Source organism: Meriones unguiculatus, chromosome 16 (assembly GCF_030254825.1).
Source record: "Meriones unguiculatus strain TT.TT164.6M chromosome 16, Bangor_MerUng_6.1, whole genome shotgun sequence".
Classification (NCBI taxonomy): domain Eukaryota; kingdom Metazoa; phylum Chordata; class Mammalia; order Rodentia; family Muridae; genus Meriones; species Meriones unguiculatus.
The window spans coordinates 48,105,951-48,121,817 of NC_083363.1; the positions used below are offsets into that span (position 1 = coordinate 48,105,951).

The 15,867-nt window shown below is 38.8% G+C and overlaps 1 protein-coding gene across 1 annotated transcript in view; it reads left to right on the forward strand.

Moving 5' to 3' along the window:
• The window catches only part of Lmbrd1 (LMBR1 domain containing 1), a 98,023-nt gene that overhangs the window by 54,479 nt on the left and 27,677 nt on the right, over nt 1-15,867 (forward strand). The window contains exons 8-9 of the mRNA XM_021656348.2: nt 930-1,055; nt 4,664-4,816. Coding sequence (XP_021512023.1) covers nt 930-1,055; nt 4,664-4,816 — 279 coding nt within the window. The remainder of the gene's footprint in view (nt 1-929; nt 1,056-4,663; nt 4,817-15,867) is intronic.

The window sequence follows — 15,867 nt, forward strand, 5'->3', positions numbered from 1 at the left end:
ACTCTCCCTCTTCTACCCATATGCCCTTTCTCTATTCCCCTGATAGGGGAGGACCTCTTCCCCTTCCATCTGAATCTAGCCTATCAGGTCTCATCAGAGACCTGCATCATCTTCTTCTGTGGCTTGGCAAAGGTGATCAGAGAGTCAGCCACTGAGTTCATGTCAGAGATAGCCTCTGCTCCCCTTACTAAGTTTCTTAAGCACTTAGTGTATCTTTGAATAGGGGCCACATAGCCAATGTCCCTGAGTCTTATGTTGATAGATTTAAGAAATATATATCATTTGGGAATGGAATTTGGACCTGAGTAGTACATTTATTTTCAGTGTTGTAAATTAACTGTTGAAATGTATTTGAAGATTAGTAAAAAAAGTTTGGTTATTTACATATAGAATATTGAGTAAATTGTGTATAGATAATTAGTCTATAAATTAGTCTTCAAATATCAGTGATGTGGTCTAAAGGTTTACCCTATGTAATTGGAGAATAACTGCTAGTTTTTATAATAACTCGTACTATATTAACCTGATCAGTCTGTAGTTGTAATGTATCACTTTGATAAAGTGTGACTGATTTGTTTTGAAAGCATACCTGCATGTGTGTACCTGGAGGAATTCTGAGGTTAAGAGTGTGATCAGGGCCGAATGGGCTTGGTGACCAACTTTACTTGTTCACTCTCGCTCACTTTCAAGTTATTTCTCCAAAGGTGATTTTTTTTTTATGTTTTTAGAAATAAAAGTAGACTTTATTTATGTTAATGCTATGGTATAAATTGGAATCAGGAGTCTAAGCAACTTGGCTAAAAGTTTAAAAATGAGATTGAGACAAGATAAGTTATTTGTAGTTATGTAGACCTGATTTTTGAACCTGAAAATTGTATATAAAATATTTTGAGTACTTTATTAAAACATTTACTTGTCATTCCTTTCAGGCATATGGCATGTCAGCATTACCTTTAAACCTGATTAAAGGCACTAGAAATGCTACTTATGAACGCCTGGAAAACACTGAAGACATTGAAGAAGTGGAGCAGCACATTCAAACGATTCGGTCAAAAGTAAGCTGCTGTCTTGTCATTGGAAGCATAAAGTTTCCTTATCTTTATGGTCCCTTGTGATGTGATTTTGCCCTTGGCAAACCCAGAGCCTTTTACATTGTTTGAGTTTTGTGCAACAAATACTTCAAGATGTATGTCTCTATTGTTTGGTTTTTTTTTTTTTAATTTCTGTGGATATATAGGATACACTTTGAGACTTTTTGCTGGTATTTTAACAACTAAAAATCACCCACTGCTTGCTTATGACCAAGACTTCTGCAGCTCTCAGTCATCCTGATTTTATGTATAAAAAAAAAAAAACTCTCAAATTTTGGGTATTTGTTGAGCAGTTGAAGGTTACATTTAATCATGTGTGAGGTAAATACATATCTGAGAACAGGCTAACAAATTTTTCTTCCAATGCCATCTTTAAAGAACACATTTACCCACCCACCCCTTTTTTTTTTTTTGTAGTAAGAATGGCTTACTTAGGATCTTGGTCGGAGTACAGTGTATCAGGTGGGCGCACTGAGGTGGCCAGGCAACTCTTCTGTTTTGCTTTATTTTTATCTATTTCTTTGGGTGGGAGTGAATGGTAATGGGATGATGCTACAGAATACATGTAGAAGTCAAAAGACTCTGTCATGGGAGTGTGGGAGAATGTCTCTTTTATCTGGGTGGGCCGTGACACAGGGCACGGTGACACTTGATTGCTTTCTCCTTTCTCCTTCTTTATTAAGTGTGTTTCATGCTAGCCATGGGGTGTATTCAAGGGTAGTCTTTTTTGCCTCAATTGATTTTCTCTGGAGTAGTCCTCACAGACATATACAAAAGAGAATATACACAGTAAGATTCTCTTGCTCAACCATGTTCAGAGCAGCTTTATTCGTAATAGCCAGAACCTGGAAACAATCCAGATGTCCCTCAGTTGAGGAATGGATACAGAAGTTATGGTACTTTTACACAATGGAATACTACTCAGCAATTAAAAACGAGGAAATCATGAAATTTGCAGGCAAATGGTGGGAACTAGAAAATATCATCCTGAGTGAGGTAACCCAAAAGTAGAAAGACACACATGCTATATACTCACTTATATAGACCTATAAGATAGGATAAACATACTAAAATCTATACACCTAAAGAAGATAAACAAGAAAGAGGACCCAGGGTACGATGATCAGTCCTCATTTAGAAAGACAAATGGGATGGACATTGGATGTAGAAGCAAACAAGTAACAGGACAGAAGCCTACCACAGAGGGCCTCTGAAAGACTTTACCTAGCAGTGTATCAGAACTGGAGAGGACAGGAGTTCCACAAGGACCAAATATATCAAGGCACAGGGGTCTTTCATGAGACTGTTTCTCTAAACAAGGACCATGTATGGATACAACCTAGAGCCCCTGCTCAGATGTAGCCCTTGGTAGCTCAGTATCCAAGTTGGTACCCTAATAAGGGGAACAGGGACTGTTTCTGACATGAACTCGATGGTGGACTCTTTGAGCTCCCCCCACCCCCCCAGGAAGGAGCAGGCTTGGTAGGCCACAGATGAGGACTTTGTAGCCAGTCCTGAAGACACCTGATAAACCAGTATCAGATGAAAGGGGAGGAGGTTCTCCCTTATCAGTGGACTTGGAAAGGGGCAGGGAGGAGATGAGGGTGGAAGGGTAGGATTGGGAGAGAAAGAGGGAGTGGGATACAGCAGGGATACAAAGTTATCAAACTGTAACTAAATTAAAAAAAGAAAAAAGTATGTTTCCTCAAGACTATATGTGGTTTTCCAATTCAGTAAATCTGCAATGAAATTAATCATCCGAAGTCCAGCCTTTATTAACATGATGCCCCCAAAAGATCACTGTATCCCATAACGTTCTACCCTCATGTCATTGTATAAAAGCAGCTGCTCTATCTTTAAGAGTTTCTGGCAAAGTCGTGGGGAAGGGAGTGTATTTTCCTCACTGTGAGACCCTGTAAAGTAACAGAGTAAAGTTAATAATGTTCCCATTGCAAAAAGGAAGAACAGGAAGATAGCATGGAAAGTGGATAGACACTAAACCTGAAGTTTCATGTTTCCCATCTAGGGTTTGTGGTGGAATCATCTGTGACAATGAGTGCACATGGCTCTGCTCAGTTACTGGTGGCATATGTGGGCTCTTTTCCTTTGGTTTTACTCAGTATCTGTAGCTTTCCCCAGCAGATGTCTCGTTTTTGTTATCTACAATATCCTGGGGTTTCCATTCCTATTTTGGCTTTACCTTCACAACTTCATGAATAGCCTGCTCAGAATCTCTCTATAGGAATACCAACCCTGCTACATATTACCTGGGCTCCGTGGCTTTCTGAACCTTGCTATAAGCCTCATAACCTACTCACTGATGAGTCTTAAATGCTTTCAAAACCACCATTATGGGTACAGGAACACCTTCTGATGCCAGCTCAAGCCCAGGCCCCTGGACCACACATGCAATGGCTTCTGTGTATCTTTGTGACAACCTAGGAAGGCACTTCCTTTGATGGCCATTTCCCAGCAGAGTGCCGTGAAGGAACTGCCCTTTCCTGAAAGGGCAGTATCATCTTTCCAGGTGGATTTGAAATACTACTTCTTGGAATTCTTAGCAAGTACAGAGTTGCCTTCCAGCCCCCTTTCTACCACCCAGTGCAAGCCTGTGATTTCTCTACAGTGGTGCTGATCTCAGGAAAAGCTGAGGATGTTTGTCTGTATCCATCTTGTTCACAACTTGGAGGAGCTCCTTGTGCTGTTCTTCTCATCAGACTCTTCATTTTATATATCTTTATCTTCCACATACTCAGTGTAAATCTAAGAAGACTGAGCAGTAGGCCTGTCATAGCTTGAAGGATATGCAGTCGTAAAATCTTCTCTACCACACAGTGTCATCCTTTACTTTGAACTTAACCTTACTCAGGTTTTCAGCGTCTGGGCAGAATGTAGCCAGACTGTCTGCATGGAACATGCATGGACCCTTTCTAGGTTTCTGTTAGAGTCACTGTTCTCCTCTGAAACCTCTTGAGCCCTCCTTCCACCGTCCAGCATTCTGGCCTTCTGAACTCCCAACTGAAGTGCCCATCAAGATAAACTATGAAAGAGGGTGATTGGTTTCAGGAGAAACTGGTGCAACCATGAACACATGTTTTAAACATGGAGGCTTCTCTGAAAGGTTTTTTTGTGTATTATCTTCATTTTGTTCCTTGAGATTGAGGCTATCGTAGCATGTGCTGGGGAACATGTGTTTTGTACCTTAAGAGGAATAGTATGGGCATCCTCCTGTTCTTAGTGGTTTTGCATTTTTTAAATAGAGCTCCAAGTAAAAATTTGTTCTTCTGATAAAAGCAGGTGTGTTTTCTATCCTCTCTGGGTTTGTTTTCATGGGATGCTTTTATTATGAGTCATTGTTCCCGCATGAATTTACCACATATTAGGAAGACCGCAGAAGCAGACACAGGTAGCCCCATTTCAGCACTGGGCTATGTCTGTTATGCATTCTCCTGTGGAATATCCAAGCTTAGAAAGGCCCTTGATCTGCTGAATCTGCTGAGTACTTTGTTAAGACTTTAATGATTTGAAAGAAAACAAACAAACAAACCTCGATTTTGTTCTGTTGCTTTTAGAGTAAAGATGGTCGACCTTTGCCAGCGAGGGATAGACGTGCCTTAAAGCAATGTGAAGAAAGATTAAGAACACTTAGGAAAAGAGAGCGGCACTTAGAATTCATTGAAAACAGCTGGTGGACGAAATTTTGTGGTGCCCTGCGCCCCCTAAAGGTAAATGGAGTTTAAAAAAATGATCCCATCACTGTTTCGCAAGCTTCTGTAGTCCATCTCAGAGAGGTGGGGTTTTCCCTTGGAAGTGTTACAGCCCAGCACTTAAGAGCATGGACTTTCTAGCTGAAATAAACAAGTTTGAGTCATAACTCTGTGATTGGTAATTTGAACAAGGCATGCAAACATCAGAGATCCACTTCCTCCTGTGTCCTAACGTGTCGTTAGGAAGTCCAAATGAAAGAAAAGGTGAGTAGCATAATAAGCTCATAGCAGGTCTGTTCTGTGCTGTACATGGGAGATTGGGTACTCAGGAACCCTGCCTCAGAATGGCAGCTTGCCTTGCTAGACAAGTGTCCACAAGTATGTAAAGCTCTTATAATGCACTGGAAACCATTACTCTCTCCCTTTCGGAATCTGTTTGTCAGCCTTCCGTTATTGCCACTGTATCACCTCAACTTAAGTACCTAGCAGTGATGGTGATTCAGACTGAAAGGGACTGGCACTGTTCGTTGTGGGACCAAGTTCACCTGTTCTACATCCAGGGGACTTTCAGACATCAGAGTTTTATAGACAGTGACATACAAGTTGTAATTTATGCTGCACATTGCATAGTTTGATTTGAGGTAAAATTAGGCGGGAAGGTAGAAGACACGTTGGCTTAAACTTTAAATGCTTCAGATCAGTGTCTGGTGATATACGCCTCCAATCCCTGTATTTGGTAGGCTCTAATGGTAGCCTTGTGAGTTCAAGGCCTGTCTGCGCTACATGGCGAGGCTGCCTCAAAAATACAAAATAGGATAATGTTTCAGAGAATGCCATAAGAGTTGGGTCAGATGGGTTGAATTTTGTTATTGCTTCATCTACTGCCTTAAAAGCTCCTCTTTTAACATGCTAGCAATAAGAATATATTGTCCCTTAAATCACTTCATTCCTCTAGGTGGTCAGCTTTACAAGTGTCTCTTAGAATGCCTGTTTGTTTGTAAGTTCTTGTGGGGCTGGGCTGACTCAGGGTCTCATGTGTGGTAAGCAGGTGCTCTACCATTGAGCCGTGTACTCAGCCCAGAAGGAACTATTTAGAACACTTTACTGCAATCCTTTTTCCCAAGGTGATCTTACCGTATCAAAAACCTTAACTTTAATACTAAATTCTTTGTAGTATCTAATAAATACTTATAATGAAATGCAGCCTTTGTCATCAGCTGCCTTCATTAAAGCATGTGTTATTTCACTGAACATACGCTTAGAAGAGTTTTAAAATCAACTTTGAAGTGTGTAGATTGATTTCACCAAATAAAACTTTGCTGATGCATAGAACACCCACATATATCTCTAAATGCACTTTCACCCCTGTTCCTTGCAGCCCAGACCAGGTTTAGTTGAAGCTTTCAAGAATTCCGTGAAACACATAAACACCTGCTTTGCCGTAGCACAGTGTTAGATGTTTTTAAAGACATTTTTTATTTATGTTTATGTTTTTGTGTGAACGTATGCCACAGCATACACGAACTCCTGGACACCAGAGGAGGCCTTTGGATCTCTTAGATTGCAATTACAGGTGCTGAGAGCCATCCAGTTTAGGTGCTGGCAGCCGTCCTCTGAAAGCGCAGAAGCATTCCTGACCCCTAAGCCACCTTTCCCTCCAGCCCCCAGCACAGGGTTTTTATGTTGGTCCGTGTTACTTCATTTTATGTGATTCATTGTGCCTTACTGCTAAGTAGTGTTCTGATGTATCCATATTACAATTTGCTTCTCTTGGTTATTTCTATTTTGAGACTAAATCTTTGTGAAGTAGAGGTTTTCATTCATTTTTCTTAGATAAAATGCCTTGCAGTAGAGAGGTTGGGTCCAATGTTTATTGCCTAACTTTGTGAGTAGCTGCCCAAGGTTTTGTTGTTGTTTTGTTTGTTTTTTATTTTTTTGTTTGTTTTTACTATAATCGTTATGCTTGTTTTAGTCATTTAATCATGAGATCTTGCTGGTGGTGGCTCACTCCTTTAATCCTGACACTTGGGAGGTAGAAGTCCTTCCAACTTTATATTTCTTTTTCAGAGTTACCTTGATTGTGGTAGGTCATTTCAATTTAGATTTTAGAATCAATTCCTAAATCTATAAAACACCTGTTGAAATGTCTCCAAGGTTTATCCTGGATTTACAGTGGGGAAAACCAATGTTTTAATATTACTAAGTTTTCTAGCTTGTGAACTGTTTATTTATATCATATATTTCCTTGGCAGTGTTTATTATATTCACTATACTAGCTTAAAAATAACTTGAAAAATTGCTTCTACTTCTTTTTATATTCTGTTGAAAATCATTTTCAATATTTAGTAATTTTGTAAAATTTAATACCTTTCCTTTACCTACCTCGCTGGACTGCTATGAGTTCTCATAGCTTCAGTGTAGCTTCCTTAGAAATTTTTTGTTCTTGATTGTGTTAGCTACTAAAAGACAGCTTTACTTGTTCCATTACAGTGTGAGGACTGTGGTTTGGATAAGTGCCCCCAACAGATAATTGTTACAGGCTTAGTGTCCTACTGTGGTACTTCTGGGAGGTTATGAGACCTTTCAAAGTTAGAAGCAGTCTTGCCATCAGGAGTGTGCCTGATGGGGAGGTTAGAATGCAGCGCTGTGGACTTGCTAACCGCTGTGAGGTGAGCAGCTAGCTCCAGTGTATGCCTGTCGTATGTTGCCTTGCCATACTCCAAGAAGCGTGGGGCTACAGTAAACCAAAGCTGATTAAACTGTGAACCAAAAGAAGCATTCTTCCTGAAAAGGTTACCATGTCACGATGATGGACTGTAGACTGAAATGATGATGACTGGAGATTTCTAGCTGTTAGTTTTCCTTCTTTCCAGCTTTCCTGCCTGAAACCTCTAATACATTGACTTGACATTTACTCCTATGTGTTAAACAACTGTGTTGTTCCTAAACTCTTACTGATATTTTGTTCCTTAGCTGGAAATAAGGCAGGCATGCCTGAAGGAAATCCCTGGGGATTTTAAATAATTTAAATTATTTAAATAACTTCCCTTTTCCTCTAAATGAGATATGAAAGTCATTAATTATCGCTGCTGTTTGTCTGTAGTTGATGTACTTCAGAAATAGAAACCTACTTTTTTGTTTACTGTTTTCTATACATTAAGCATCTAAGTTAGTCTTGTCGATGAAGGTCTACATCAGTTGATTCACCCCTCTGTACTGCTCACTATACGCTGAAATTGACTTGAAAGTGTCTGATGTTTTATTTATTTGTTTGTTTTGAGATAGTCCTGACTAGCATTGAACTAACTACATAAACCATTTTGTCCTTGAGCTCTTAGGAATCTGCCTGCCACTCCCTCCTGAGTTATGGGATTACATGCGTGAGCTATCATGCTCAAGTTTTGTCCTTTCTCAAAATTTGGTGCCAGTATTGCCTTTTGTTCTCTTCTGTAATCCGTGATTGTTTTAATCACAAAGAATATATACTGAAAGTCAGAGATAGTTTCTGTTCATTTTTCCTCCCAAATATTGCCTTTTCTCCCATGAAGATACCTGTTGATCTTGTGATTTAGCATATCCATTCTCTCCCCAGGATCTGTAAACCTCATTTCAAAGTGTGATGACTCCCTAGCATGGGCTTTGCAGTTAGTTAGTGCTGGGTTCCATTCTTGCTACACATCTCATTAGCTGGAACTGCTTCTTCCTTCATCTTTCTGAACTTGTTTTCTCCTCTTGCGAATGGAGCCATGCACTTATTTTTATATGAAGTTAAGTGAAGTAGTTTATGCCATACACCCTTTGTTTCTGATGCTCTTGCCACAAGTTGTATATATAAGCTTTTCAACCGTTAAAATACAACAGTGGAACTAAAGACGATTATTGTGTAATTGAGATGAATTATAAAAGTAATCATTTAATTCAGATAAATTAGAAGCTGCTTCAGCCACAGTCTATACATTTTCTCAACTAGATATCCAGTGTTCATCAATACTTGGATAAACTCTTTTCTGGGGAGCAGGGGTGGGGGGTGGTCAAAGCCCTGAGAAATTCACTGGCTTGAGTAATCTAGATCCATTTGTTTAAGTATGATTTGAGTTTCTTGTTATTTCTGCACAAAGTTATAAAGTAATACTAGTGACATCACATATTCTTAATCGTTACTTCTGATTCCTCTCTGTGCTGTAAAGTTTACCATTTTAAGTCTATTTCCCATGATTGAGTTCATCCATCAATTTGTACAGCACCATCACTGCTGTTTCCCTGTCTTATTTCCCAAACAGAAACACCCCACTCAGTAAAATATGTCCATTTCTTAATGACTGCTATTCTGTTTCTTTCTCTTAGAGTTTACCTATTTTAGGTGCATAAAGAAAAGGGTATAAAAAACATACTTACAGACAACTGTCAGTCAATAAGACATTGTTAATCCTTAATGTATCTGTAATATCAACAAATGTGAATAGACCTGACCCACCATTAGAATAATTTTTAAATTTGTACAACAAAGTAAGATCCAACTGTATGCTATTTAAAAGAGATATGCTTAAAATAGCACTCAAGAAGACTAAAAAATAAGGAGTATTCAAAGAGAGACAGACAAGCAAACAGAAAGTGATCCTAATGTTTAACAAAGTCAGGTTCAGTAAAGAAACATTAAATGCAAGAAAACAAAAGTTTTTCAGTAAGTAGGATGATGTTTTTGATAACCTCCTCCCTGAGACTATGAATAGCTTACATTAAGTGACAAAAGGGACTTTACAGGTATAATTGAGTACATAGACCTCAGAATACAGAGATTATCTGGGATTTTGGGGGTAGTCTCAATTTAAGAACCTGAAACGTAAAAGCAGAACATTTTTGACAAGAGACAGAAAGAAATTATATAAATAACAAAGAGATCATTAACATGTAAGAGGGACTTGCTGTAGTATCATTAGTTGGAGAAGTGATATGGAAAAGAAATAAAAGAATCATCCCTACTTCCTCAGAGAGTGAGTGTGAAGTGTTTCACTCCCATAGTCTCCAGAAAGGGCAATGGCTCTGTTGACAGCTTGGTTTTGTTCTTACTAGATTTTAAGGCAAGAGGTAGATGAGAGCCATTCTTTCTAGATATACCACTCATAGCAACTAACAGGTTAAAAAAAAAAGTTTAAGTGGGCATTGTCTTGCCAACAGATTAGAAAATTTCGCTATGGCAGAAATAGAAAATGAATACATTTTTTATTTGAAAAATAAAAAACATGTAGCAGTTATAAATATTTGTTGTAAAAACCAAACCACTACGTTTTAAAAAGCAAAAATCATGGAAAATTCCAGGAGATAGACTAAAATATAGTAATCAATGGTTAGAAATATATGCCACGTGTAAGGTAAGATATTTTATATAAACGACAGTGAAGAAGAGTGTGGAGGAGGGGCTGGAGAGTTGGCTCAGAATTAAGTCCTGGCTACTCTTCCAGAATATTCTGATTTGTTTCCAGCACCCTTGTGACAGTTGACAATCATCTGTATCTGAGACTAGAGAATCCCAGGAAACCTGACACCCCCTTCTAATCCCTTCAGGCATTGCATGTACATGGTTCACAGTCATACATGCAGGCAAAACACCCATACATTAAATATGTAGAAAATAGAGGTGAAACTAGATCATCATGAGTCTAGAAACTAGTGTCAAGTGGCCAGCAGTGAAGCCAATGATGAGCTGTAGGTAAAAAATGAGAAATGATTTCATGGGGAATTCTCTTTTAGAAATAAAAACATCATGGGTATATTTTACATATGCTAGAAAGTTAATCTAAGTGGGAAAACAAAGAATGGTAGAAAGAGTAGTTGTGGGAGGGGGAGTTTTCAGATCTGATGGGGAATGTGAAGAATTAAATGAAATGCTCAGATAGTAGATTTGCTTAAAAAAGCAACCAAGATAGTTGTTGAGACAAAGAAGAGAAGTCAGTATGGTGAATATTTTGAGAGATGTTGTTATAGAGAAAGAAGGGAAGGTATTTTTTTAAACAGAGAATTGCTTTTAAAGAGCTCAAAATCTTTATTCTTCTTTGTGTAGAGTCCTGCAGTAGCAACTCTGCAAAGTGTAAAATACTTTTTATTAAAGTCTATAAACACTTTAAAATATGTATGTATGTATGTAGAGGTAGGTAGAGAGAGAGAGGACCTAAATATAATCAGTATATATCTGGGTAATAGGGAATATGCCCTTTTTCTCCAAGTTTATGTAGAAAACAATTTATCATGTTAATTGGGTCATAAAGAAAAGTACCAGTAAATTCTATAAAGTATATATATATTACTCTAAATAAAATTTATTGAACTAAAAATTTAAACAAAATCAATAAACCAAGGGCCCTTTCACCTGAAAAGTTATAGTCAGCAGCTATTGAGTGAGCAGACAGCAGACTATAGAATGTCTAAAGCTTAATGACACAGGCTGAGCATCCCCAATTCAAATATTGCAGGTCTGGAACTCTTAAGCGCTCTGTGGTACTGAGAAAGTTTCAGATTTTGTAGAGTGTCTATTTTTTTCTAATTTGGGTTTTAAGGGCTCAGTGGTAAACTTCATACAATTATACCAATGCCTGAAAAACTTGTAAAATCAGAAACACTAATGGCCCTACACATTGATAAGGAATACTCAAGTCTGGAGGCGAAATGTGTCAACATGGACCAGGCCCTTTCTGGCCACTACAGAAGGGCAACACTTTTTCTATTCGCTGCGATTGTTAAGCTGATATTGTTTCTTGAGGTTGTAGGGCTGATGCTTCATGTCTTTGTTTGTACTAGAAGATGCGCTTAAGTCATTGGCCAGAGAAACCCATAGCCCAGAGCACACCTCTCAGTAAAAACCGAAGTGAAAAAGTTTTTTACTCCAACATAAAATTTCAAGCTACCAAAAGGCTTAAAATAAATAAATAAATAAGCAGATAGATAGATAGATAAACAGACAGACAGATAGACAGACACTTAAGAAAACAAACATAAAACATGAAGGCAAAGGTGATGGTGATCCAGGGGAAGAGATAGCTCAATTAGTAGGTCCTGTCAATAGAGTATTTGATCTATAATAAACAGTCCCTGTGTGATTCCCGAAATGCGAACTAGGACTGCCCAGGCAAGTGCCCTATTATAGGACTGTGGCTGGGAGAGTACAAGATACATAGCTGAAAACAGACAGTAGGGAGAAATGCTCAAAGGACCACCCAGGAAGACTGAGAGGAGCCAGCTTTTGGAGGGCCATGGCTGCCTAAATGTAAGATCTTTTAGGTATCAAATAATGGTATTAACAGTATACATAGTAGCAGTAATGATAATAGCTCAGTGGATAAAATGTAAACATATCAGTCTGTATTGGTGTGAGTGAATAAATCGAATAAAATAAAGCTCCTTAAACAAAAAAATTTAGAAAACTCCAGCACTGTTAGAAAACGGCATTTGGCAGGTACTTTTTTGGGGGGGTTGGAGGAGACATTAATATATACTGAAATTAAAGGTCAAATTTTGTTGAGAATAAATTTTTCCTATTTTCAAGTATGATGCCAGAAAACGTATTAGTTATAGAAGGGGAAATGGCACTTTTGCAATGGAGAAACCTCGTTAGGTGTGGTACAAATAGACGTGATTGTGCCTCCTGATAAGATACATTCAGAGGACTCTCGTTGCCAGTCTGTCCAAAAGAAAAGAAAAAAGAAAAAATACTCATGAGAAATAGACCATTTAACTTGAAGGACATTCTATAAAATAATTGCCCTGGTCTCAAAATGTCAAGGTTATGGGAAAAACAGTAATTAGGACTTGATCCAAACTGAAGGTTACGAAAATGACATAAGCAGCGTGGGGTGCCGGGTTGCATTTTAAGCTGGAAAAGATTGCTTTTCTATATATGACATGAACTACTCAGTTCAAATTTGGCTAAGGTCATATCATTATTAATTTCCTGATTTTTATGATTGAATTATGATTGTGTTTAAAGCATTTTGCTGTTTAAACATAAGGGCTAAGAAGTATTTGATCTATCACATCCTTAAGCTGTTCATTGTGTGTGTGCGTGTGTGTGTGTGTGTGTGTGTGTGTGTGTGTGTGTGTGTGTAGTAAAAATAGTAAAGCAAGATAAGGTGCAGACCTGGGAAAACTGGCTGAAGAAGTAAAGTGTGTCTCTTCCTGGATACCTCTTCTTCCTTTGCAGACTTTGCTTCATCTTTCCCAGTTCTCTTTTCTTCCAGGCTTACAAAGATCTTTTTCATGAAAGTGGTACTTTATTAAATAAATTGCTTCTGGTGGATAACAGGGAAAAATAACTACATTTAAGAGCTTAGCGATGCTACATTGATCTATCACTTTGCAACTTTGAAATAATACTTGTGGTAGAACTGACAGCTTTTTATCTTTCAGTTTTTAAGATTGTAGTAATTGGGCCACTTGCAACATATAAAGAAATATAATTCTGTCTATATATCATAGTTCCTGTTGATACATCCTGTCAAGACTGGACAGTGGAAATCATGTAGTTTCCTTTTATCTGTGAGGAAAGTCTTGATGGCTGATAAAGACAGTAAATATAGTATCAATTTGGGACCATTGCCTTCCAGAATGCCTCCTGCTCACTGCACATGGAAAGCCAGGTGGTTCCTAGAGAGAAAGTTTAGTTTGAGTCACCACTCATGAATTGACTTGTCATTGTGTGGCTTAATAAGCAGCATTAATTAATGTGCTTATAAATAATAAGCACCTCTCCGATTTCAAGAGAGTGATAAAGAGCTTATATTGGAAATACTGGTGGCATATTCATTGTTTTCCTGCACCACACAGTCTTATTTAGAGGAGAGTTCCTCATCTCCACACACTTGATGCCTGACCTCTAGTCATGTGCTTAACAAGAGCTGACCTGTCCATTAGGGCGGTCAACAGCACCACTTCTTTCTACCTACATAATGCCCACACACCACAATCTTTCCCCGAAATTGGAAATTGTTACCATGTGCATGCAGTGCCAGCTGAAGCCAGAAGAGAAATTTTATGGTTGGTTGGGGGCTACCACAATACGAGGAAGTGTGATAAAATGTCCCAGCATTAGGAAGGTTGGTGATCCCTGTCCTAAAGGCTCCACCCCTCAGCTGTCACTTAGAGTGAGGACTTCCACATACAAAATGAGAAGGTGGAGGGCACATGCATTGCAATATCACAGCATATGCATCTAAGGAATCTAAATCCTTAGGGCAACTATAATATAAAGTTCAGGATTTTTCACTTTTTAGTGCACACACACTTCTTATGAGTCCTTTACTGGTTGTAGATCTCTTTTTTTTTTTTTTTAAGTCAGTTTTATAGTCGGTACCTTTCTGTGATTCCTTGTTTTAATTTTAATATTTTATGTGTATGGGTGTTTTGTCTGCGTGAATGTCTATGCACCATTTGCATGCTTAGTCCATGAAGACCGTAAGAGAGCATCAGAGTTCCGAGAACAGTCGCTTAGGAGCCACCATGTTGGTACTAGAATCAAACCCTTGTTTTCTGGAAGAACATCCAGTGCTCCTAAGTGTCGAGCCATCTCTCCAGTCCCAGGATGTATACAATTTATGTAGTTGTTGTTGTTATTATTATTATCACTGTTGTTATTATTGTTCTTGTTCTTTAGTTTTGGGTATTGAGCTAGGGTCTTGTGTGTGCTTATCACATTCCTTATCACTGAACTGAGCTATGTACTCATTTCACTTGGCTTTATCTAATCTGTCTTCACAGTCATCAGTTCATGGGATCTGGAGGGGTGAAGACAACTTTACCTGCTGAGTCTCTTTTCTGCTATTCTTGGGAGCTCCCTTTGATGCTCTCTTTCTCTGACACACACTCATTTTCAGTGTGTGGGGGGTATGGTATCTTTGATTCATTTTACTTGAAGTTTCTTGAGTATATAAGTTAATATCTTCTTCATGTTTGGGAAGTTTTGGCTATTATTCCTTCACATCTTTTTCGTCTTTCTTTAAATCCCATTATTTTTATTACATGCCTTTAGAACTGTTCCCCTCTCTCCCTATTGCTTCTTCATGTTCCTCAATTTGGCTCTCCTCAGCTGACTTTCTTTGTCCTGAACTCTTCTGCCTACTCAAGTCTGGGCTGAGGCCTTCCAGTGAACTTTCACTTTAGTTAATCCTTTTTTCACCTTCAAAATTTCAGTTCACCCCCTGCACAGATGTAGCCCAGGGCAGTTCAGTGTCCAAGTGGGTTCCATAGTAATGGGAAGAGGGACTGCCTCTGACATAAACTGATTGGCCTACTCTTTGATCACCTCCCCCTGAGGGGGGAGCAGCCTTACCAGGCCACAGAAGATGACAATGCAGCCACTCCTGATGAGATCTGATAGACTAAGATCAGAAGGAAGGAGAGGAGGACCTCCCCTATCAGTGGACTTGGGGAGGGGCATGCGTGAAGAAGGGGGAGGGAGGGTGGGACCCGGAGTTGGGAGGGGCTTATGGGGGATACAATGTGAATAAAGTGTAATTAATAAAATAAATAAAAAAACTTTTTCAGTTCACTTTTTAATAGCTTTGGTATCTTCATTGATGCCATTTATTTGAGGAAATGTCTTAATTTTTTTAATATTTTAATGATTTTAAGTTTTTAAACCAATATAAAGTTTCTGTTTATTAATTTCTAAGTATGGGTTTCCTAAAATGCTTATTAATTCTTATCTCCTTTGTGATTGCCATATTTTCTTAGTTTGATTTTATTCATGATTCTCTCTTTCCTTCCCTCCTTCCTTCCTTCGTTCCTTCCTTCTCTCCTCATATCCTTGGGGTTTTATGAATTAATTCCATGAGGTCTTCATTCTTTTGTGTGTGTTCACTCTGACTTCTATCAGGAAGCTAGATGTTAATCAGGAAGGAGATGTTAACTTCGGCAACCCGTGAGCCCCAGCCTCTGACTGAGCACCCCCATGTGTGGGCGCACCACCGAGCAGGCACAGCTCAGCCTGGCCTCCGCTGGACTTCCTTCCTCTGCAGTCTCAAGCAGGGATCTAGGGTTCCTTAGATCTTTCCTGAGCAGAGAGTTCCTTTGAGATTGCCAGG